Below are 23,876 nucleotides of genomic sequence, written 5' to 3' on the forward strand. Positions count from 1 at the left end.
TGTGTTTTATATCGACAAAATAGGTCCATGCATAGGCCATAAGATATCTGATTAAACAAACTCGCACGGTGCGTCTATATCCTGAAAGATTTTTACGCGAACCAGATTAATTAAGTATATTTTTTCAGAATTCATAGCCCTGGCAGCAGCCATTAAGGTTGACTGAAACTGAATCCGCGGAAAAACGTTTGGTTGTCAAAGTCAATGGTCATTCTTCTATTAATTGTCAAAGTCATCTCCAACGCCCTGATTGATGCGGGGAATTGCATCGCCCAACTGGCAGCTGGCAAATGCCTTTTGCAAATATTAAAAATAAAAGCGACGGACGAGACCAGCGCAAACTTCAGAGGAACCGACTTAATAAATGGAAAAACGAAAGTTTAATGGGTCCAAGGACCTAATACATTTAGCTCAAGTATGACCAAATCTCACCAAGGTAATTTCTATGCTCTGGTTTGGAACTATATCTGGAACATAGGGAATCCCCCCTGATGGTAATTTATGCAACCGCCAACTGTTTAGCACCAAAAAATATATCAAGAGTTGACCCAATGCAGAAATTACAAGATCAAATATGGGATCTCATGGAATATAATAGATAGCTACTAGTCTACTAGCCAAACCAAGTTTAACTTCAACATAAAACATTTTCAAGTATGTACTAAATGGAATAGAGGATATCACCATTTCCAAAGTGTAAACAACACAAAGTTCAAGCTAATACATTCACTTAAGTTGATAGTTATGGCCATGTACTCCATGGCACATAAATGCTTTAAAATACTTACACTGTATTGCCAGGAATAAGGCTCCCTATTAGAACTTCCATGATATGTATTGATTGCCAAGCGCATAGCAACCTCCAAATACTTCGAAAGCTTTCATAACGTCTATAGTTGCCTTCAATCTTTGCCACTTTTGTCCTATCATCACTATTAAACCCCATTATGCAATCAACAGACCAAGAACCTGTCCAACAGGATCTGGAAGCCTCACCAACATCTTCAAAAGATTCCATAATATTCTGATGATGGAGATACTGCAGACAGTATTTACATGCAGAAACTAGACCCAAGCTCACAAAGCAACATGGACTTATCCGCTGAAACAAAAAGATTACCTCTATCCCAAACAGTAAAATTCTGAATATATTGTGCCGGAAGAAGAAATTAGCATATAACTAATTAAGCAATACCAGCAACAACCAAACATATTAGGGATAGCTTGTAATATACCAAATCCACATGAACGCAGAGAATGAACTTATTACTTAACTCTGCCCCTGATCCAGATAATTTCCAGTCTAAATCCATCTTCACTTAGGATTTTTTTCCCCTTCTGCAGCTTCCAATTATAGTCTCACAGCAAATAAAGGTAAAAGGAAAAACAAAACAAAAACATGAAAAGAAAATGACCTATTCCTACTTTTGTCATGAGCCAGAAATCATAGTCCGCCAATAGTTTTCTTGAAACTTGATGATTTTTTTTTTTTTTTGCCAAAGTGACCCTTGTTTCTTAACCTTAATTCAGCAGACAATTCTTACCATCTTTCACCACATTAGGACCACTTTCAGTATCAAAACCACTCTTGATCAGGTCAAGCAGCGGTTCCAGTACCCATTTCTGTTTTAGTCTCTGGAAGGGTAATTGTAATTGGTTGCCATCCTGACTGATGATGTATAATCCATTTCTTCATGGCAATTATCATATTCAAGATCTGGAGAGCATCACCTAAAGCAAATTCTTCCAAGCATTCTTTTCTTAAAGCCAAAGCTGCTTCATATCTGCAGAGTTGATACCAAACTTAAGCTAAGGGAATCCCCAAACAAAACCTAGCATCAATTAAAAAAAAGGGAAAACAAGAGAGACAAAAAGGACAAGATCATCAAGCTTATCATTACCTGCATTGAGAAGCCATCATTGCTGATCGTCCCTCAGGGGATGATAAAAACTTCTGTATTCCATCCCACGTTGTCTTTGGGAACTGATTAGGATTCCCACCAATAGGATTGACACACTTCCATAGTTTCTCATTTCTACCAACATACAACTGCACTGCACCTAAACTTTGCTTCAATACCATATGTTGCTCAACTGCACTATCCAAAGCCTTCCTTACATCAGTATTGCGGTGTTTTGGATCTCCGTAACGAATGCAATCAGTAATGTTTGCTTCAGTAGGCATAATCTTTTCAGTTTTGAGTGTGTTTAATGCAAGTAAGATAACACCAATAAGACCTTGCACATATTCAGAAGGTGGTGAGCGTCCTTGAGCTCCCCAAATGCCATTGCTAAGAGAACTAGAAATTGCTGTGGATGATGGTGGTGGAAATTCAGGACCGCGTGGATACCTATTACTAAAAGTATCGTGCTGACTTGCTTGGCTACTGTGCAACACATGGCTCTTTTGTGGTACATTTAGGCCAGCTTGATTAGGCAATGACTCGATAGAGCTTGTTTTAAACTCTTCTCCAATTCGATGAGGAAAATTAGAAGGATTTTGAGTATAGGTAGAGTGCTTAGAGATATTTAACTTACCCATATCAGGCAGATTTGAGAGTGGGGCCGGAAATCTAGGTGCCTCCATTCTAGGAGGCATTGGGCGGAAACCATGATTTTGTGAATTTGGTGGTAGCAAATTATCTTGTGCAAAAGCTGGTTGCAGAGGTATGTTATTTGGCCTCAATGAAAGAGGATGAAGATTCTGATGAATGCCCATGAAATTACCATTGTTACTCCCTGATGGGTCAGGATTGCTAGGAAAGAAGTTTGGAGTAGACTTGCTTGCAGAGACAGCAGGCTCACAGCCACCAAAAAACTCATGTGGTGCTTTCTTAAACGACTTTGCCTGTGCATACTCTGGCTGGTAAGAGTATCCATTGTTCATATTTTCTTGAATGGTAGTTGTTGGCTCGCTAGAGGGTCTTGATATGCTTGGCTGATTAGGGGCTTTCCTCATATATTTCCCTTTATATTTGTTATCACCATTCCTTCCAGCATTAGAAACATTTTGATTCCCCAATGTAACATTTTCAGAACTAAAAACCATTGGTTGACTATACTGAACCATTTCAGGAATCGGGTTATACAACATTTCAGAGTTAAAACTATTGTGACCATTAGCAAGTTTAGTCGATTCACCACTTGAAAGAGGAGGGCCACCAGCAGAAAGACTCATCCAAAGCCATACACTCTTGGCCGCAGCAACAAGGGGTGCGGAAGCCTTCAGAGGCTGCGCCAAAAGAATATTATATCTCCTCATGCGTAACTGATGGAGCGCATTGGAAAAATCCCTATCCCCAGAAATCAACAGATAATTCGCAGGAGCAGGATTATCTACTGCCCAAAACAGCATATCAACTAGAATCTTCTTATCACTCGCATCTTTCACACCTGCTCACATATAAACCTCAATCAACAACCTTTTTTTTTATATATAACATCTTAATCTTAATTTTAACTTCAAGATAAAAAGTTAAAACCCTAGATCAGGGCATAGTAAACCAGTTTTAAAGATTAAAAAAAAAAAAAAAACTAATTTATAGAAGATCACCGTAACGCCTCACAATCGTTGCATTAACACACTAAAAAAAAATTATTCAAGCTTGATTTACTATAATTATTAATAAAGGAAGTTAGGGATTTTGATTAGGTTACCGGCGGGGACATGATTGAGTGCGATGCCGGTGCTTGAAAGCGCCTGCTGTACAGAAGAAGGAATCCGATTGGTGTCGCCGTAGGCGGAGATAGAAACGGGCCCACAGTAGTTCATCTTAACCAGCGCCGAACTAATGTTTTGCGCGATCGCGTGTGGGTCGCAGTTTTTGGGGACCTGGCAGTTCTCTATGTCCCACCAAACCGATGTCTTCGCCGAAACGTACTGAGGTTCAGCCGGGCCTCCACCGTAGGGTGGGGCTGCCGTGGTGGCGACGGCGGTGGTGATGGCTCCGGTTACATCTCCTCCCATGTGTGGCGCACGCTAGAATGATAAAAGTAGTTAGGCGCAGGATGGAATCTAACGAATTTAGCTTTGATTCTTTGCTTTGCTCTCCTTACGGCTTCTTTTTTTTTTTTTTTTCTTAAGCTTCTTTTATTCTTCGGAGTGGGGTTAGGAGTTAGGCTTAGTGCCTGTAGTCGTAGGGAGTAGAGATATAAATGACAGGATTCAACTCCGGTGGCTGGATCAGAGGACCATATATAGATGGGATTTCGTGGATTTACTATTCTAACCCTCCATTTACGCAAATTTGACGCGTAAATTGGGGGACAGATTTGGAATACATGTACTGTCAACGGGGCATTAAGTTTTTTTTTTTAATTAACACAGAATCTGATCAAATATATCTCATATCAATTAATATATTATTAAAATTAATATTTAAAAATTATAAATTTAAAAGTGAACAAAATTTAAAGAAAAATTAAAAATTAAAAAAAAAAAACACTGATTCTTAAAAAAAATAAAAACAGAGCTTAATGCACGAGTTCGTTGAAATTTAAAGCACCGAAACGTGGGGCGAGGGACACGGACTATCTCGTCTTCTATCTATATTTTCTTTTCTTTTAACTTTTATTCTTTAAAAAAAAATATATATATATATATATGTGTGTATAGTAATAATATTTATTTATTCATCGCTTCGATCTTGCGAAGAAACTTCGTCTTTTAAACTGTCTTCTTTTTCTTTTTGGACTTTTTTTTTTCTTTTTGCCTCTCTTATCACTTGTGTCTTGACCTAACAAAAAGCTAGTATTTTTATTTTCATTTTAATGTTAGGAATTTAATAAAAAAAACATAAATATGCCAGCCAAGTAAAGAAGCAAATCATGAAACCAATGACTATTAAAATTTTCAGTCAATTTCCACAAACCCATCCAAGTCAATTTACCTTGGAACTGTTTTTGCAATGTTCCCAATATCTCCCAACTCTTAATAATATTCCTACACTGCACTAGTTAAGGATTTACAGCATTATTAGTGACACATTTTATTTTTTAAAATTAATTTTTATTTTTTTAATATATACTAAAAAATATATGCTATTCTGTTAATTTTATAAATAAAATTAACAATTTTTGCTGATAATTTCTCATAAACTATTAATATAAAAAAGGTTCAATTGTTCACCAACTCAGCTAAGGATTAAGATTTAAATTAATCGCCGGCCCAAGGAGAGCTTTGTAATTACTCGTCAACATCCTAGCCCGGTCCTTGTATTTCCATCAACTCAACTTTAATAATTAACTGTTAGTAAAGTTGGGTTGTCGATGACCTACTAAGAAGGGAAAACCAGACCAAAAGCCAACGAATCCCATTATTCTTTCTTAAATGTTCAAGCATTGGGGTCTCTGTCCATATCCACCCTTTCCATCTGTAAAGTTTGCTTTGTACATCATTATTCCTCGCATAAGAAAAAAACTTTTTCTTAGTTTCTTCAAATGCCGATCAACGCATAAGATTTTCGACGTGACCGAAGAAACAAGTTTCTATATGTCAAATGGCATATTTTACTTTTTTCTTGGTGATTTCTTGTAATCGAAGCAATTAAAGGTGCATAACCATTTGTGAGAAAAGGAAAAGATAGTCATTTCATGGAAGGAAGAAAGATTTAAGACTAAATATAGAAAAAGATGCAAGTAAGAAGACCATCAACTTATATGCAAGAAAAAAACAATCTCACACATTATCAACAAATCGAATACACAGTTTATAATGGGTGCATATGGAACTTTGAAAAAACAAATTATCATCACCTTCTAAAATTGTCCCCTCATTATATATTTTGGATTGCTTGAATGTGTGAACACTTTCACACACACAGGGACACATAGATAGAAAGGGAGGGGGATTTGTGTGTGTGTGTGTGTGTGTGTGTAAGAGAGAGAGAGAGATGTAAAGTTATGTGCTTGGTGTTTCACCAGCAGGTCCAGGTCGAGCATTTAACAGGGGCTGAAGAGCTTTGACAACGATGCTCATGTTTGGCCGAAAATCAGCTTCGTATTGCACACACAATGCAGCAACAGCTGCCATCTGCAATCAAAAAATAAAATGCTTTAGGCACGGATGACATTGACATTCAGTGAGGGCACGAGTCTTGGTATGTCAAGCCAAGATATGTTTAAGGTTTAAACCAATGTTGTATTTGAGAGGAGCTGGAGAGGATATCCAAAAGAGTTTATTTTTCCAGTACTCCTTTTTTTCTTTTTTTTTTTCTGATTCACCTCGCTGGCAAATTAGTCATTACTTGTACTACTCTCCCCACTCCTACTGGGAGATGTCAATTAGCCAAAAAGAAACTGACTCCTTGTACACACAAACACCTCTACGTTGCAGTCACATAACATCTTTTCTCATCTAGCCTTGCATCATACTGTTTCTGTATTATACTTTTTCTTAAAGCTTAAAAATTACTTTAAAAAAATGGGGACATCTAGAATAACATTTTGATAATGGATGTACACATGCGTGCCACCTCTTTCTTCTTTCTAGCGAATAAGAATACCAGCAAAATGTGCTATTAAAAACTGACATTACCAGGAGCAACCAAGCATATTAATACCTTTGCAACAGCCTTGGGAGGATACTCTCCTCCTAGTCTTTGATCAACACACTGCTTAACCTTGTCTTCACTAAGCTTTGGTGTAGCCTAACACAATTCAAAATTCATTAATCAGCCATGTCTGAAAAGTTTAACCATGAAACACAGGCTGCATATACAAAGATAAGTATCAGAAAAGTACCCATGTTACAAGACTTTGCTGTCCACGGGGTAAAGTATGATCAACAGGTTTTCTCCCAGTGAGAAGCTCAAGAAGCACAACACCAAAGCTGTATACATCACTCTTGGCATTTAATTGACCAGTCATTGCATATCTGCCAACCACAAGAACAAACAGCAAACATTCAAGGCATTCAATCTGAAATGAAGCTATATAGAAGAGAAATTTAGGATATTAAACATATACTTGTTCCCTCAAAAATCTCAGTAATCAAATGAAAAACTACTCTATTTTAGGTTTCAAAGAGCAAATCGTGATTGATTCATATAATTTTACATCATAGGTAGTTCAGCAACTAAGTTCGTATAAAGCCAAATATAATCAACAACCAAAATGATCTTTGAAAAAAAAAAAAATATATATATATATATGGTAGGATGAAAAGAATCCACAAATTACTTACTCAGGAGCATGATAACCAAAGGTTCCAAGTACACGAGTGGAATGAAGGCGAGCTGCCATATCAGGAGCCTGATTAGATAAATCAAAGTCTGCAATCTTTGCAACATCATCATCAAATATCAGCACATTGCTGGACTTAATGTCACGATGAATGATGTGAGGATCAGCCTTCTCATGCAAGTATTCAAGCCCTTTTGCAGCTCCTACAGCAATTTTTACTCTTTGTGCCCACGTCAGAACAGGGCCTGGCTGAGCTCCCTTAACACCTTTTCTCCCTGCATTAAAATAATAATAATCTTGCAATATTAACAGCACGACATGTAAATATTACAAACCAGAGATTTTGTTTCCAACAGAAAAAGAAACTTTATAATTCAATTTTATGATAGCATCACTAAGCGATCCTTGCTTCAAGCATTGTTGCACTCCTCAATGGTTTTCAACTTTGTAAAACTGAAGCAATGAATGAAGCCTCATCACACATACCATGGAGAATATCATGCAGTGATCCATTAGATGCAAACTCGTAGGCAAGTATACGGGAGCTCCCATCAACACAGTAACCAAGCAATTGAACAAAGTTTTCATGCTTCAACCTTGATACCATGGAAACCTGAAAATCCATGCATCGATGGCCATAAATCTAAAACTCTAAATTAGTATCTAGTGCAGTAAATGCAATGAATTTTAGCTGTTAACTAAACCTGGGCTAAAAACTCATCATCGGGTTGCTTGCTGGCATCTAACTTTTTGATTGCTGCAGCCTGCCCACTTTTAAGAACTCCATAATAGACTCTACCATATGAACCTTCTCCAATCAAAGAATTTGTACCAAAGTTATCTGTGATTTCCTTCAATTCATCTGCTGGAATAGCAGGGACTTCAATAGGCTGAACCTTCACAGTCTGAGCACTCTTTGATGCAGTTTCAGATGTATGGTAACCTCCATCATTTCCTGAGTGGTCAAATTCAACCCAAATTACACCAATAGATTCAGTACAGCCAACACAAAGTATGACCAACCATAGCATGCAAAAGAAAAGATTGGAATAAACATGTAACAAGCAGTAAAATAAATTAGGTGGGAAAGAGAATAGCGGATATATATCCTGCTAATAAAAATTTAAAAGCATAGAAATAAAACTAATAAACAAGTTACAGTTAAAATCCAACTGACTATGGGCATAATCACCAAAGGAGTTTATGCCTTCCTACCTAGCCTGACTCATTCAACTAGTTCACAATATTGATCATGCAGAAATATCCAAAAGAAATTTACAAAAGTGCAATGTTATCAGCCTGGATGTGAATTTCAACCACAAGATTACCTGCTGAATTTTTAACCATATATGGGCCTCCATTATCAGCAGTTTTGTGGATGTCATTCTCTTCGCAACAGCCAAAGCAACTCATGGTTCAATCCCCTGAGATTATCTCTAATTTGTAAAATCCAATCCCAGAAATTCACGTAAGCATAAGAGTAAGTACAAATATCAAAAAATAATTCACTTTTTTTTTGTTAAAACAAAGAAAAAACATCTAAACCACCACCAAGTTTTACAAGCATTGCAGGTAAAGAAGCTGCAAATCATACAACAAAAATGTAAATAGGCAGTGCACGAGTATTTAGTCAGATAGATGAAAGTAATTGCCAGGAAAGAAAGCAAAAGTAAAATGCATTTGGTTTCTCCACTATTTGTTGGTTGATTGTCCAGATATTAATGAACTGCAAATCTTTTGATTGTGCCTTACCATCTGTCTATATGAGTTTCTCTAGGTTTCTAAATCAGATAACATATTTTGTCATTTAATTTTCATCTTTAAATCTAAATAGAAGACTCCAAAGCAGACTCAGCATTTCTAATCAAGACATTGAATATGGCTTGTGAAAGAACAAAAAAACTCTAGGAATGCATATGGCAGTAAATTCACGAAATTGCAGCATTTCATTCTTACACATAACATCCCTCCTATGTAATGAGAGGTAAGGTTAGTTAAACTTTGCATTGGATCATCCAAATGCAAGCTGGCACATGCAAACATCCAACGAAATCACAGGGAATTCATACTCACAACCAACTTGAAATAGCACATGCATGAAAACATATTGGTCTTTAAGCTTGGTGAGGTTTTTTGGCCGTGGCAAATGATAGTAAAACGAAAATGGCACAAATCTACAATTGCACCAACTTTATACACCTAGAAAAGTTTCTCAGCACACTAATTCAGTTCCAAGTAGCTTAAAATCCAGATATGATCGCAAATTCTATTCGATGAACTTTTCCGAATACAAGGATACACAGTTCTCCAAGTTAAATCTCCTTATCAATAAAAGTTCAACCACTCACCAAACGAGTTATAACTTATAAGGTCAAAATTTGTGGAAGAATATTTTCACGCATAAAAAGCACAGTCAAACTCAACATTCAACAACAATTTTCTTGATCAGAAATTTCCAAAATCAAACCGTTTCACGAATCCGTAAAATCAACTAGTTACATTGATCCGCACGCATGTTATCAAAACCTACTATCAGAATTTAGAATCAAAGACGAAGAGAAAATTAAAAAAAAAAAAAATTGAATTAAAAATAAAGTGTAAAATATCACCTGAAATTTGGAGCCGATGAAGTGGAGCAAGCACCTATGCTTGGATCAGTCCAACAAGAGACTGTGCGTACTAGATGAATGGGAGATCTGAGACGGTGAAGCCGGCGAAAGGTGCGTAGGTTAAGAGAACCAAGGGGTGCGTAGGATAAAAGGGAAAATCAGAATCTTGACTTTGTTGGCAGTTCCCTTAGATTGCATTATTACAGGATTTTTTTTTTTATTTTACGCTATTTATATTGTTATCATTATTTTGTTCTTTTTTACTTCCTGTCGTTCTACACTGAGCTTGCCAGACTTGACTCCACCACCGTCTGGTTGAATTTTGAACCGACTTTTGATTGGAGTTGGAGGGATTCAAAGCCCACGGAGTTAGGTTACGTGGTTGTTTTTAATTGGACTGAATTATGAAAAAAAAAAAAAAGAGAAATTTCGAGTTTATTATTAAGAAAAAAAGAGTTGGTAGAGAGAAAGAAAAAATGAAAAATATTGTCTTTGAAAAGATGATTCAATGCCAGGTCACCTCATGTCCCGTGAGATTTAACTTGTCTGCTTATTATTTTTTCTAATTTTCCTTATATAATAAATACGAAACTTTGTAGTTTAGTTTACATTGCCGAAATTATCGCTTAAAAGTGTTTAATTTTGAAAGGATTTTTTATTGAATCATTGATTTGATAATTGATTAATGCTAAAGGCATTCACAGAACTCAAACTTTATTTAGTCATTTAAATTCATTTCGTCATTGATATTTCCAAAAGTTTGTCCATAAAAAATCATTCATATTCATTTAATTTAATTTTATTAAAAATTTTAATTTTAAAATTTTTTAATGTCAAATTCAATTTGTGATAGCCATATCCTTTTTATGCAAAAAGCACGTCAAATTGTATTCTAACCATTTTTTCTATTGTTTTATGTTCACATAGTTTGTTCACTTAATTTTACACGACAAACATGCATCGTTGAAAATTGTCTATGCTCCGTCCAATCACAAATTTACAATTTGTAATAAACTTTTGATTTAATGATTAAAAGTATTTGAAGAAACCTCAAAATTTTAATTTTGAGTTGATTTTTTTTTATTTGTATTAAAATTTTTATTCTTTTGATATAACAAAAAAATAAATAAATAAAATTCAATACTTCATTTAGTCCATTAATACATTTATTTTTAAACAATAACATTTAATAATTTTTAATTTTTAATTTTTAATTTTAATACTTTCAATTTATTCAATAAATTATGATCGGATTGAATTGATTTTTCCACCGAGCTAGATTACATGGAATGAATTGGATTGACCTGACATAGATTTTCCCACCAAATTGGTTACGTGGCTGTTTTTAGTTGGATTTAATTATGGAAAAAAAAAAGGAAAATTCGAGTTTATTATTAAGAAAAAAATGAGTTGGTAGAAATAAAAAATAAAAAATATTGTTTTTGAAGCAATGTGTCAATGCCAGGTCACCTCACGTCACGTGAGATTGAACTTGTCTGTTTGTTATTTTTCTAATTATATATGAAACTTTGTAGTTTAGTGCACATTGCGAAATTATCGCTTAAAGGTGTTTAATTTTGAAAGGATTTTCTATTGAATTTTTTACTTGATAACTGATTAATACTAAAGACATCCATAAAATAAAAACTGGGATTGATATTTCCAAAAGTTTGTCCACCAAAATCATTTAAATTCATTCAATTTTTATTTTAATATTTTAAATTTTTTTTAATGCCCAATTCAATTGGTGATAGCCATCTTTCTTTTTATGCAAAAAGCACTTCAAATTTTATTCTAACCTTTCTCTTCTATTGTTCTATGTTCAGTTAGTTTGTTCACTTATTTTGACGTGATAAACATGGGTTGTTGGAAATTGTCTATGCTCAATCTAATAGCCAACTTGCAATTTGCAAAAGGAAGAGTTAATGGCAGTTGAAGAACTCAAAGCTACGGCAAAGTAAATTTTCAAGATTTTAATTAATCAATTCACACAATTATTTTTAAATGATAACATCTAGTAGATTTAAATTTTAAATTTTAGTAAATTATGATTTCTATTTAAAAATTACAGCAAAATAACTTAATTTAATTATTTTATGCAATTATTTTTAAGTCACAACATTTATTAAATATAAAATTCAAATCCAATTACTTCCAATCTCTCTTACTAGATTATGATCTCTATTAAAAAAAATCTGCAGCAAAATAATTATATTTGAGTAGGCAAACATTTTGCTAACGACAAACAATATTCAGATTAAATAACTTGTAACGAAACGATTGAAATCACACATGACCTAAGACAACATGTTCACATGAATAATGTTGTCTTAGCTAGGGGAAAAACTATATTTTAAAAATCTGTGTCTGACTCTGGTCATATGACTGTCATGATTGGTTTTTGGAAGCAGTTTGCCAAGTTGGGGTGGAAGCTTACAAAATCATGGCACTTCATGTTTCTTTTTGAATGAGCAGTTTCAGTTTATATAGTATTTTACGCAGATATTTATATTTAATTTGTGAAATATTATTATTTATTATAATTTAAAATTTTCATAATTTTATCTTATAAAATTAAAACTCATAAATTTAAATTTAAATTTAAATTTTTACTTATATATTATAGTTAAGCAGAGAATATATGAATGATTAAGGGTAAGATTTGGGGGTGGTGGTGGTCATGTGGGTTTTTAAGGACATAACAACATAGACAGGTTGGAGAGAGGATTTGCGAAAGATTTGCATCCCTTGGTGGATTCGTGGGCTCATGTGCCCACCAACAACCCATAACCCATTTCATAGAAACACCCAAGCCTTTTATCTATAGTCTATACCTTCTCCCAGAGTTCATTTTATTTGTTCCCTTTTAAAGTTTCACACAAAAATTCGGGTAATAATTTACGAATTCATTTTTTTTATACATTATTGGTAGGATTTTTAAATTCTACGAGTACAATTGATATATTGTCAAATGAACTTTTTAATATATTAATTTTACTCTCAATTTGAATTAAAATTTTTATTGAACTTCATTAAAAAAAAAATCTCATTAACAATTATAATTTAATTTTGTATAGATTCGGCATTTTTTTTTGTTACAAAAAGATTGTAAGCTTTGCATATCATTTTATAAATTCCTCAATAAAATTATATGAAATTTATTTTTAATAAATTATCAATATAATTTTTTAATTTCAAAACGGAATTAAAAATTTATCATATATTTATTTTTAATTATTTATTTTTTAATAAAATAAAAAAAATTATTTATAGAATCTTAGAATTTATCTCTACGGAAGAAATGAAAAAAAATTATTTATATGTCAAATAAAGTCATTAACCATTTTATTTAAAAAAAAAAGTTAAAAAGTAAGGTTGACCGTTGATGACTGGAAATAATTTTCAAACGTAAGTTGGTTTAGTGATTTCCAAAATAATACTGGATTTATTTACCCACAAAAGAAATATGTACTTGATTTTATTAAAAAAAACCGTAAGAATTTACCAAATACAAACAAAAATATGTTTGTCGTAGTAGATAGATGTTAGATAGGGTCGTGGCTATTTTTTGTCTTGGCTGGTCTCTGTTTTGCCAACTGGTATCCAAGTTGCTCATCAAGGCCCACTTAGGCGGCAGTTGGCAGATGCCGACAAGCTTCGCTTCCCGCCCAATGACTCAACCACACCTTATTCCACGACCAACTTGAGTTAGAACTTGTGACTGATTGCTCCGCAAATCTCTTTCTCGTTTTCGGTGGAGGTGAAGATCAATGTCAATGCGAATTGGCTTCTTGATTGGTCCGACAGATTTTACTTTAGGTTTTCTAAGCACACCTATTTCTTTTCTCCTTATATATATTTTAATTTTTTTAAGTAAAATTATTTAACTATTTTTATCTTAATTTTAAAACTTTCGCATGTACATATCCTAAAAATTATATAACTTATTAAAAATATATATCCAAAAAAATTTTAAAAATTACATTTAAATTAAAAAAATTAGTTGAGAAAATATATTTTAAAAAAAGTTTTAAGTTTAAAAATATTCAAATTTAAAAATTTTTAAATATATAAAATTTGAAAACTTTTAAAATTTTTAAAATTTACATATTTTGAAATTTAAAAACTTCTCAAATTTTCATATTCTAAAACTTAAAATTTTTTGTGAGATATTTTTTTCTCAACTTAAATATAAACTTTTTTTAATTTTCAGATATATATGTTTTATAAATTATATAATTTTTAATGTATGTATAATTTATCGAAAATATATATTTGAAAAATTATAAAATTAACCAAAAATACATATCCAAAACTTTAAAACTAACATAAGAAAAATAAATAAGTAATTTCATTTAAAAAAATAAAAAAATGATATGTGATGAGAAAAAATGAAAGCATATTTAAAAAAGCCCCTTTACTTTTACTTCCAGCTCTGTTCGGTCCTTAAAATTACTGAATCATCCCTCTGTTCATAATCGACCTCTTTCTTTGTGGGGTGAAGATGCCGAGTACCAATTGATTCGATAAAAAGAATTTTTTTTTTCAGAGACAAAATAACGATACTTAATCTTCTATAATATTCTGCTTATCCAATTACGTCTATCTTTTATTAGTTTTTGAGATGAGTTAATATTTTTTATAAATTTATAAAATTATAAAAAATTTTAATAATAAAATTTATAAATTTGAGTTTTCAATTTTTAAATATATATTTTAAAATTTTTAATTTATTATAATATTTAAAATAATAATCAAAGTTAAATTCATTTGACAAAAAATAATTAAAAAGGGACAAAGAAACGAGAGGAGGGAATCTTACATAATTCGTACGTTATCTTAAATATGAGAATCTTATTTTATAGTAAAAGCTTTTCCCGAAACTAATATTTCATTTTAATTACCCAATTAGAGTACTTCTCTTGGCAACCAAATGTTGTGAACATTTTTTTTTTTTTTTTTGTAATTTTCATGTGAAGGAAAGTTCCTTCTCTATTTTATAGCGAGTTCCAAAAAATTATTTTCTTTCAAATTAATTTCTTACAGCCAACATCATCCAACTTTCTTTCTACAAATTAACCATCAGAAGATCATGATTTTGGTTTCGACGCTAGCTTTCAGTTTTCAAATTATAGTTAGATTCTAATCTCATACACAACTAGATTTCTTTGAAATTCAAACTCAATCGAATATGAAAACTCATATCACCCATGGAAAATCTATACCTAAATATCCAAAGTCAATCAAAATTGGATAAGAACAACACAACTTCAACAAAAAGTATAGTAATAAAATTAATCCTTCAAGGACTTATGCAGTCTCTTGTGCAAATAAGATGAGCTTGCAAGTTCTTGACAAAAATTGATTTTTTAAAGTTTTGGGCTGGAAGTGCTAGCAATAGATAATAAATATAAGAAATAAAAAAAAAAAAAAAAGAAAAAAGAACGGGGAGAGAAGTTTGATTGAAGAGAGAGAAAAAATAGTGAAAGTAATTAAGATATGAGAGAGAGAGAATGAATACGATTAAAATTTATTATGAATACCCATTTGATGGGACTTTAATATTTTGAGAATGATTTTTGAAAAAAAAAAATGAAAGAGATATTATTGGATTGGAGAAAGAAAATGATGTACAAAAAAGATTAAACAAAAATGGATAATTGAAGAAGTGGACAAAAAGAAAAAGAAAAAGAAAAGGAAAGAAAGAAAAGAAAAGTAAGAAAAAAAAATAAAAAAAACAAACTTTTCCCCACTTTCATGTAGATAATGTCATATTGATGATGGTTTAAAGTTGACGTGATATCTAATACCCATTGAAGAATAACCAACAATTGTAACAGAAAAACAATAACCATTGTGAAGTGATAGGAGGGTTAACTTTCGATAACCAACGCTCTTCATCAAAACGTTTCAATAACAAGCCAGTGGCAACGTCTTGTTATTTAAACAAAAAAAAAAAAAAAAAAACTTTCTTGTTAATAACTGCTAATAAATAAAAAAAAAGCACAAACTTTCCTTTCACTTAAATATAAAGATTTCGTCTCAAAAATTTTGTTATATATTAATTTTTTTTAATTTAAATATATATAATATTAAAATTTAAATTTTTTTAAAAATTAAAATTCATGATTTTAAATATTAAAAAATAAAACACAATTTTAAAATATCTAAAAAAACAAAAAAGACAGAAAAAGTAATTTTTTAAAACTGTAAAAAATTTTAAACTTCATTTAATATATATTTTTAATTAATTTAAATAAATTTATTGACGTTGACGAATAGTTAGAAATGAAAGAACCAATTAGAGGTATGACGAAGAAAAGATAAAGGGCTGTGATTTATCCATGACGTCATCTCAAATGGAATCCTATTCTAGACTCAGTCGCAGTGAGATATTTCTATACTTTTCGAGTGTAATGGTACAGGTCCACCCACCGCATCGACTTGCCAACTTGCGCGAAGCACCAGAAAGAACTCCACTAAGATGAGGAGAAGTTATTAGAAAAGAGAAGGCAGGGGGTGGGCATCTTTTTAAATACGATTATTATTATGGAGAGCCAAGGGGGTGAGACAGGCAGTGTGAACGTGGGCCCACCATTTTAGATCAATTGGACGTACGTTTCCTTTCTTTTTCTCTTTCTCTCACACACATTTGATCAAACAGTTAAAAATAAAAGGACATTTTTTTTTATCAATGATTTATATTTTAAAATTAATAAATTTTATAAATTCTGTTTTCTTTTTTTGTATCATACCACACCCATCCATTACCCAAATACTTAAAAAAAAAAAAAGTACAACTGAGTATTATTCATGCATGGTGGCGAGAGATTTATGGGTTTTAATACGATTTAAAGTATGTAATGTGATTTTGTAAGGACTGGGTGAAGTAAATAAAAGTCGGAGAAGATAGATTAGAGATTTAAAAAGAAAAAAAAAAAAACACGTTCCCATCATCGTCGGAGAAAACCTCTCGCAACTTGTCTCAGCTTCCGTTCACTTTCAGGCGAATACTTTCCCTACTCGTCCCGCCTTCTGTCACCTGAGCAAGGAACCGTTAAGTCCGTTATTCTTTACCTTTGACTCTTTCTGCTTGTTTCATTAGATTTTACTTAATTTTCACTTTTTTATGGATAGGTTGTTGTAAGTGTGAAAGGAAAAAAAAAAGGCTCAAGCTTTGAATTTGGGATTAATTGAAAACTAGACTTTTTTTATGTAAATTGATTTGGTATGTGGGTTGCTCTTAATTGGAATCATGGGTGTGTTGGTGTACTGTTTTTGGACTTTTGGAGAAGAACTGAAGATGATTAGTGGTAATTAATAGTGCAGTTTTTCTATTTTGGGGGGGTTTTGGAGCTCTGATCTGTAGTTGGAATAGGATTAAGGTTCTGGTTTGTTGTTGTTAAATTTCCTCTTTTGAGGTTAAATTACTGGGTTTGGGTCTTCTAGTTATCTGGGTTTCAAAAAATGGAGCCTAGAATTAGAAGTGAAGCTCATCCATTTTATGGTATGAATCCGGCGGATTTGCGGGCAGTTGGGAAAAAGACATTGGAGTGGGATTTGAATGATTGGAAATGGGATGGTGACCTTTTCATTGCTAGCTCGATAAATCCAGCGTCCACTGATGGCATGGGAAGGCAGTTTTTTCCACTGGGGTCTGGGATTCCTGGGAATTTGTCCAATAGTTCATCATCATGCTCTGATGAAGTGAATCTGGAAACTGAGAAAGGGAAAAGGGAATTGGAAAAGAAGAGGAGGGTTATTGTGGTCGAAGATGACAGTCTGAATGAAGAAGCAGGTAGCCTTACTTTGAAGCTTGGGGCCCAAGGTGGTCATGGTTATCCAATGAGTCAAAGGGAGATGAGAAATTGGGAGGGAACTAGTGGGAAGAAGACTAAGTTGAGCGGAGGTTCTGGAAATCGTGCAGTTTGTCAGGTTGAGGACTGTGGGGTTGATCTGAGCAATGCCAAGGATTATCATAGACGGCATAAGGTTTGTGAGATGCATTCCAAAGCTAATAAGGCACTGGTCGGAAATGTCATGCAGCGATTTTGTCAGCAGTGCAGTCGGTAAGCATCTAAGATTTGCTGTGATTTTGCAGAAATGAAAGAGAGAGGCTAATTAATTTTGTAGAAATTCTGATTAAAAGGAAAGTCTTGTTGTTATTTCTGTACTTAAGCTGAAATTCCATATTGTTGGATGACATGTTGTTTGGTTTTTGGTAGGTTTCATGTCCTTCAAGAGTTTGATGATGGTAAGAGAAGCTGTCGCAGACGTTTGGCTGGCCACAATAAAAGGAGGAGGAAAACAAATCCTGACACTGTTGTCAATGGCAATTCACTGAATGATGACCAGACTAGTGGTTATCTATTGTTAAATCTTTTGAGAATACTTTCTAACATACATTGTAAGTAGCACGGTCACTTTCCCACTACAACCAATACTAGTGGGTTTATGTCAGTTGACTGACGTTTCATTTTTTCTGTGAACAATGGGAATCAATTTGCTATTAATTTTTCATACTTCACAATCATTTTCCCTAATTTTTGGGAGACCTAAGTGATTTGGTGGCTTGTTTGAAGAAGCAATGTAAAAAGAGATTTCAGCAATAGTTTATCATGCACTTTCTCTGAAAACTATATTTTAGATGAATTTAGAAGTTAGAGATAAAAGATCTGGCATGATTCTTTTGTGGTAGCATGATTCTAGCTATCATATTTTTGCCTGGAATATTTTGTATCTGCTTTTGCATTACAGGGGTGAATGATTATGTTTTCCTTAAATTACAGCTAACAGATCTGACCAGACCACAGATCAGGATGTGCTATCCCATCTTCTAAGGAGCCTTGCAAACCATACTGGTAAACAAGTGGGAACAAACATATCTGGGCTTTTGCCAGAACCTCAAGATTCAGAAGCTGTTTCGGCTTTATTTTCGAATGGCCAAGGCCCTCCTCAGCCTTTTAATCAGCACATCACTGGACCTGCATCAGAGATTCCACAGAAAGGAGTACAATCACCCGATATTAGGGGTGCTGAAGTCCAAGCTGGAGTGGTAAAGATGAATAATTTTGATTTGAATGACATATACATTGACTTGGATGATGGCACAGATGACATAGAGAGGTCTCCTGCACCTGTGAATATAGGGACTAGCTCCCTTGATTGCCCTTCATGGATCCAACAAGATTCTCATCAGTCAAGTCCACCACAGACCAGCGGGAATTCAGATTCAGCATCTGCCCAATCGCCTTCTAGTTCCAGTGGTGATGCTCAGGTATCTTTGTGTTGCATAACACGCATGATTGCCTGCCATTTGTTGACTAAAATTCCTCAAATATTTTTCTGAGGTATAGGAATTTGCTAGATAGGCTTGATTTTGCGGAGGGGATCCAAATTGTGCAACAAGTTTATGTGTTAATAGTTAAGTAGTCAAGCCTCATCTCTGATCAACTCCTCACAAAGGTATAGAATGAACTAGGTTATGGCCTCATTGAGGAATCATGCATGGAAAAGTTTAGCATGATTATGCTAACCTCAACTAGTTACTTCAAAGAATTCTGGACAGTGTCTGATGAATATAATAGGCAGGGAGTTTATCTTTCGTGTCATGACAAGCAATTACAATAAAATATTTTAATGATCTGTCTCCTCTGTGTGGTTTTATCTCTTGTGTCATGACAAGCAGTTACAATCAAATATTTTGATGATCCATCTCCTCTGTCGAGTTATGTCTCGTGTCATGACAAGCAATTACAACCGAATATTTTGATGATCCATCTCCTTTGTCGAGTTATATGTTTAGTGTCAATTAATTGTGTTATTAAAAGTTTAACCTCTGATGATTCGTTTTTTACTTTGACCATTGCAGAGCCGTACAGATAGGATTGTGTTTAAGTTATTTGGGAAAGAGCCAAATGATTGTCCTTTGGATATGCGAGCACGGGTACATCAAGTTCTTGAATGTGACTGTACTTTGGGGTTTGCTTTCTCTCAAAGTGTACTTACGTAAAATGTTTGAACTTCCAGATTCTTGACTGGCTATCTCATAGACCCACTGACATTGAGAGCTATATTAGACCTGGGTGCATTGTTATGACAATTTACCTTCGTCAAGCTGAGGCTGCATGGGATGAAGTAAGCTTGGTTTGCTTGAAACTTTGGATTTTTATCTTCTTATTAATTCTTCATATTTTTAATCCTCTAGCATCTTTTGTCAGCTTCGCTGTGATCTGGGTTTCAGTTTGAGTCGGCTTCTGGATTGTTCAGATGACACTTTCTGGAGGACTGGATGGATTTGTATAACAGTGCTGGATCAGATAACTTTCATTTATAATGGTCTGTTTGGTCTTTGTTTTTATCCTTACTGGTATTATTTAATTGATATGACCAAATAATCGGCAAGCAAGAGCACTTTTTTATGCAGGATTGAATATTCTAACAAATTTATTTTTATGCTGCAGGTCAGGTTGTCATAGATACGTCTTTGCCTCTCAGAAGCAACCATTATAGCAAAATTATGAGTGTCAAGCCAATTGCAATGTCTGCTACTGAGAGAGCTCAATTTTCAGTTAAAGGTATCAATCTGTCTCGGCCAGCTACAAGGTATTCTTTACTTTTTTCTTGTAGTCAATATTTCTTGTGTCATTTTAACCCTCAATGGCTTGAATTGATCCTTAGGAATGTATATAAAATTAAATTTAGTTTTACTGTGTTGTATGTTTTGTATTGGATTTCTATGGTTGCTCTAGAGCGTTCTATATTCTTGAATTTCCTATCCCAGGTTGCTCTGTGCGGTAGAAGGGAAGTATCTGGTACAGGAAGCTACTCATGAGTTGATGGATGACAATGATGATTTCATGGTGCAAGATGAGCTTCAGTGTGTTAACTTTTCTTGCTCTATCCCTTCTGTGATCGGAAGAGGATTCATTGAGGTGGTTTTTTCTTCTACTCTGTTGCTCCCCCACCCTTTGCTGTTATCTTTGATACAGATTATATGTGAATTCTAGTAAAGTTTCTTTCAATGGAGTGAGAGGTTACAAGGTAGATTGTAGATAATAGGTGTGGTATAAATACATCGAAGTTGGTGCTAAGTTTAGTACTTCTTTGAGTTGTACTGTTGTAATTCCTTACATGAAATTCCATGTTATTTTGGAGGATTGGGGAGGAAGGGGATAAGAGGAAGGTCCTAGGACGATAAGTGTTTGAGACAATTGGTGTCAACTTTATCTAAATTCTTAGAGGTATTTATAGTGGATCATAGAAGATACTTGGCTGCTTTCACATCACAACTACATGCATCTGGATAAGCCTTTGCTTCCTTTTTTTCCCTTACATGCATGTGATAAAAGATGCATGTTATATAATTTACTCTGAATAAACCTTTCGGTAGCTGAAGTTGACATTTCCTTGATGTTCTCCAGATTGAAGACCGTGGTTTTAATAGCAGTTTCTTCCCTTTCATAGTTGCTGAGGATGATGTTTGTTCAGAGATCCGAATGCTTGAGAGTGTACTGGAGATTACTGACACTGATGCTGATATTGGCAGAACTGAAAAAATGGAAGCCAAAAATCAAGCCATGGACTTCATTCATGAAGTTGGTTGGCTTCTTCATAGAAGTCAATTGAAGTCTAGATTGGGCCACATGGATCCTAACCAAGAACTCTTTCCTCTAAGGCGGTTCAAGTGGCTTATGGAGTTCTCTATGGACCATGAATGGTGTGCTGTAGTGAAGACACTCTTAAATATTCTTCTTGATGGAATAGTTGGTTCAGGGGCGCATCCTTCCCTTAACCTTGCATTAACAGAGATGGGTCTTCTTCACAGAGCTGTTAGGAAAAATTGTAGACCTCTGGTGGAGCTCCTTTTAAGATTTGTCCCTGAGAAAGCTTCAGACAGATTAGGATTTGAAAGTGAGACAGTAGCTGGTGGTGTTTATAGAAGCTTCTTGTTTAGACCTGATGTCATAGGCCCCGCAGGTTTGACTCCTCTTCACATTGCAGCAGGTAAAGATGGTTCTGAGGACGTGCTGGATGCATTAACTGATGATCCTGGAAAGGTAATCACTTATCATTTATTTCTGAGTATGCCATGAAGGGAACCACAGAATTGTTGTTTCCATTCTCATGAATTTTGATGATATTTTGAAATACGTTCCTCTGTACCTCGACCTATCTGGATCCTGTCTGTCATAGTCTAAGTTTGGGCTGAAAAGTGGAGGACTGCTTGCCATGAGTGCCATTGCTTGATTAAAAATTGCTAGGACTCTAGGAGTACATTCGTGATGTACAATCCCCTCAACACTTCCATAAGTATTTGAACTTGAGTAAGATGCTTTGAAATGTCCACTGAAGTTAAGACTGACAGTGTTTAACCATTAAATCTGAAGACAGTTCTATTCTTTTCTTTTTTCTCCTTTCTATTTTTTTGGGTTGAATTTCATTTGAAAAACAATTGTATATATTTCCCGTTCAGGTTGGCATTGATGCTTGGAAGACTGCTCGAGACAGCACTGGCTCTACACCTGAAGATTATGCTCGCTTACGTGGCCACTACTCATACATCCACCTGGTACAGAAGAAAATTAATAAGAGACCACCCTCTGGGCATATGGTGGTTGACATTCCGAGTGCCCTCTCTGACTGCAGCACAAACCATAAGCAAAACAACAAGGCTAGCTCCAGCTTTGAGATTGGGCAGCTTGAATTGAGATCCATGAAGTCACATTGCAAGTTTTGTATTAAGAAGCCGGCTCATGGCTATGGAACAGCCAGCAGGTCATTGGTTTACAGGCCTACAATGCTGTCAATGGTAGCAATCGCTGCAGTGTGCGTCTGTGTTGCTCTACTATTTAAGAGCTGTCCTGAAGTTCTGTACGTGTTTCGTCCCTTCAGGTGGGAATTGTTGGAGTTTGGAACAAGCTGAAGCCCAGTAACTCTCCCTCCCTAAGTCGGTAACGTTAGATAGGTGTTTGTATTTGTAATCCATTTATAATAGACTGTAAAATTGAGATTTGGTGTATAACAACAGTGTTTGGACTGAGTTTGGGACATATATATTTATTTGTTGTTCAGTCATCAATGTAATGTTATCAGGGTATTACCATAATAACACATGCACAGGTCTCTCTCTGGGGTCTGAGGTTCCTGACTTTGACATTCACAGCGGGAGCAGTAGCATTGTAACCATTATTTTATCTTCTATCGTAATGATGAAATTCTGTGTTGCTTCAGCCGAAAGGAATTTCTGTTGGTGGATGATTAATGTCCTTTCTTTTCTTTTCTTTTCTTTTTTTTTTTTTAATGATCTTCTTCTCTTTTCAACTATAATCATTTTATCTTAAAATTTATTCTCAACCAAACAACAATTCAGTTTTTATTGTGTTTTTCCTCTGGGTGAAACTTTAAAAGGATATCAACACTCCTTGATTTCTGATTGGAAGATAGATTTACGGATGGTCTGACATTTTTCTCCAGCTGTGTCCCGTGAATGGTTTGGTAATTGTGGACAAAACAAAGAAAGTGCACTAAGAATAAGCCAAAGGCCACAGTCCCCAAAGAAGTCCTGTAATGTTCCGTCCAAATTCTAACATGTTCAGAGAAAAATCTCTTCTTCGCAGGCAAATGCAGCAGAGCTGATTTGTGAAGAATGACCCACCAATTGCCAGAGCGATAATTCACGTGAAGACAGATTCTTCTTCTGCGAGCATTTTTACACTCTTTTTCTTTTTTAAACATTTTCACATTACATTGCAATAAAATAATTCATGCCCCTTAACTGTTCGTTAAAATGGCAATGACAATGCCCCTGATGATTGATTAGAAGTGTTTCAGTTGCATAATTTTCGGTATATTTAGTGCCAGCTCTCTGGTTTTTATGACAAATTTTAATTGGAAAGTGAAAACCAGTAAATAAACTATAATTAAAGCATACATAGATGAGTGTGAATTACAGTAATATTAAAGCTGCTGAAGTTCAACAAATTTTCCCTCAGCGTTTGTATTTGATAGGTTAATGCAGAATAATTAACTTGTTTTGAGGATGCTTGAATTAAACACCTGTGAAACAACCAACCCTACTTCATG

General features: G+C 34.2%; 4 protein-coding genes across 6 annotated transcripts; 1 reads left to right on the forward strand and 3 right to left on the reverse strand.

The window, feature by feature from the left end:
• Positions 1-342: 342 nt before the first annotated feature.
• LOC149512781 (uncharacterized) lies at positions 343-1,018 on the reverse strand. Its single transcript, XM_089749944.1, has 2 exons — positions 789-1,018; positions 343-514 (listed from the first exon to the last, which is right to left on the reverse strand). The coding sequence occupies exons 1-2, from the start codon at positions 1,016-1,018 to the stop codon at positions 412-414; spliced, it is 333 nt and encodes a 110-aa protein (XP_089606070.1). The 3' UTR covers positions 343-411.
• On the reverse strand, positions 656-4,167 carry LOC111304942 (uncharacterized). Its single transcript, XM_022901992.2, has 3 exons — positions 3,658-4,167; positions 1,902-3,393; positions 656-1,784 (listed from the first exon to the last, which is right to left on the reverse strand). The coding sequence occupies exons 1-3, from the start codon at positions 3,965-3,967 to the stop codon at positions 1,598-1,600; spliced, it is 1,989 nt and encodes a 662-aa protein (XP_022757727.2). The 5' UTR covers positions 3,968-4,167; the 3' UTR covers positions 656-1,597.
• Positions 4,168-5,654: 1,487 nt separating this feature from the next.
• LOC111304944 (pto-interacting protein 1-like) lies at positions 5,655-10,296 on the reverse strand. 2 transcript variants are annotated; one of them, XM_022901997.2, is made up of 8 exons: positions 9,792-10,296; positions 8,511-8,606; positions 7,887-8,137; positions 7,669-7,795; positions 7,184-7,457; positions 6,742-6,874; positions 6,561-6,647; positions 5,655-6,031 (listed from the first exon to the last, which is right to left on the reverse strand). In XM_022901997.2, exons 2-8 carry the CDS (start codon positions 8,593-8,595, stop codon positions 5,900-5,902), a joined length of 1,089 nt encoding a protein of 362 aa, XP_022757732.1. In that variant the 5' UTR covers positions 8,596-8,606; positions 9,792-10,296; the 3' UTR covers positions 5,655-5,899. The 2 variants fall into 2 exon arrangements, with proteins under 2 accessions (XP_022757732.1, XP_022757731.1); XM_022901996.2 differs by having other exon boundaries at positions 8,511-8,618; positions 9,792-10,109.
• A 6,368-nt stretch (positions 10,297-16,664) lies between these two features.
• LOC111304947 (squamosa promoter-binding-like protein 1) lies at positions 16,665-23,023 on the forward strand. Of its 2 annotated transcripts, XM_022902000.2 has the most exons (11): positions 16,665-16,847; positions 16,929-17,860; positions 18,017-18,198; positions 18,581-19,068; positions 19,663-19,737; positions 19,821-19,928; positions 20,012-20,129; positions 20,255-20,396; positions 20,575-20,725; positions 21,215-21,850; positions 22,267-23,023. In XM_022902000.2, the coding sequence occupies exons 2-11, from the start codon at positions 17,259-17,261 to the stop codon at positions 22,714-22,716; spliced, it is 2,952 nt and encodes a 983-aa protein (XP_022757735.2). In that variant the 5' UTR covers positions 16,665-16,847; positions 16,929-17,258; the 3' UTR covers positions 22,717-23,023. The 2 variants fall into 2 exon arrangements, with proteins under 2 accessions (XP_022757735.2, XP_022757734.2); XM_022901999.2 differs by having other exon boundaries at positions 16,665-17,860.
• Positions 23,024-23,876: the final 853 nt, after the last annotated feature.

The sequence above is a fragment of the Durio zibethinus genome, chromosome 21 (genome assembly GCF_047325235.1).
Source record: "Durio zibethinus cultivar Kanyao isolate XHJ-2024 chromosome 21, ASM4732523v1, whole genome shotgun sequence".
NCBI lineage: Eukaryota > Viridiplantae > Streptophyta > Magnoliopsida > Malvales > Malvaceae > Durio > Durio zibethinus.

Coding starts and splice junctions, on each gene's coding strand:
- LOC149512781 (XM_089749944.1), bottom strand. CDS start 1,018: ATGGAATCTTTTGAAGATGTTGGTGAGGCTTCCAGATCCTGTTGGACA. Junction 515..788: donor CTTATTCCTGGCAATACAGT/GTAAGTATTTTA, acceptor GGTGCTAAACAG/TTGGCGGTTGCATAAATTAC.
- LOC111304942 (XM_022901992.2), bottom strand. CDS start 3,967: ATGGGAGGAGATGTAACCGGAGCCATCACCACCGCCGTCGCCACCACG. Junction 3,394..3,657: donor ACTCAATCATGTCCCCGCCG/GTAACCTAATCA, acceptor ATATGTGAGCAG/GTGTGAAAGATGCGAGTGAT. Junction 1,785..1,901: donor ATGATGGCTTCTCAATGCAG/GTAATGATAAGC, acceptor TCAACTCTGCAG/ATATGAAGCAGCTTTGGCTT.
- LOC111304944 (XM_022901997.2), bottom strand. CDS start 8,595: ATGAGTTGCTTTGGCTGTTGCGAAGAGAATGACATCCACAAAACTGCT. Junction 7,796..7,886: donor ATGATGAGTTTTTAGCCCAG/GTTTAGTTAACA, acceptor ATGGATTTTCAG/GTTTCCATGGTATCAAGGTT. Junction 6,648..6,741: donor AGCAAAGTCTTGTAACATGG/GTACTTTTCTGA, acceptor GAATTGTGTTAG/GCTACACCAAAGCTTAGTGA.
- LOC111304947 (XM_022901999.2), top strand. CDS start 17,259: ATGGAGCCTAGAATTAGAAGTGAAGCTCATCCATTTTATGGTATGAAT. Junction 19,069..19,662: donor GTTCCAGTGGTGATGCTCAG/GTATCTTTGTGT, acceptor TGACCATTGCAG/AGCCGTACAGATAGGATTGT. Junction 20,130..20,254: donor GATAACTTTCATTTATAATG/GTCTGTTTGGTC, acceptor TTTATGCTGCAG/GTCAGGTTGTCATAGATACG.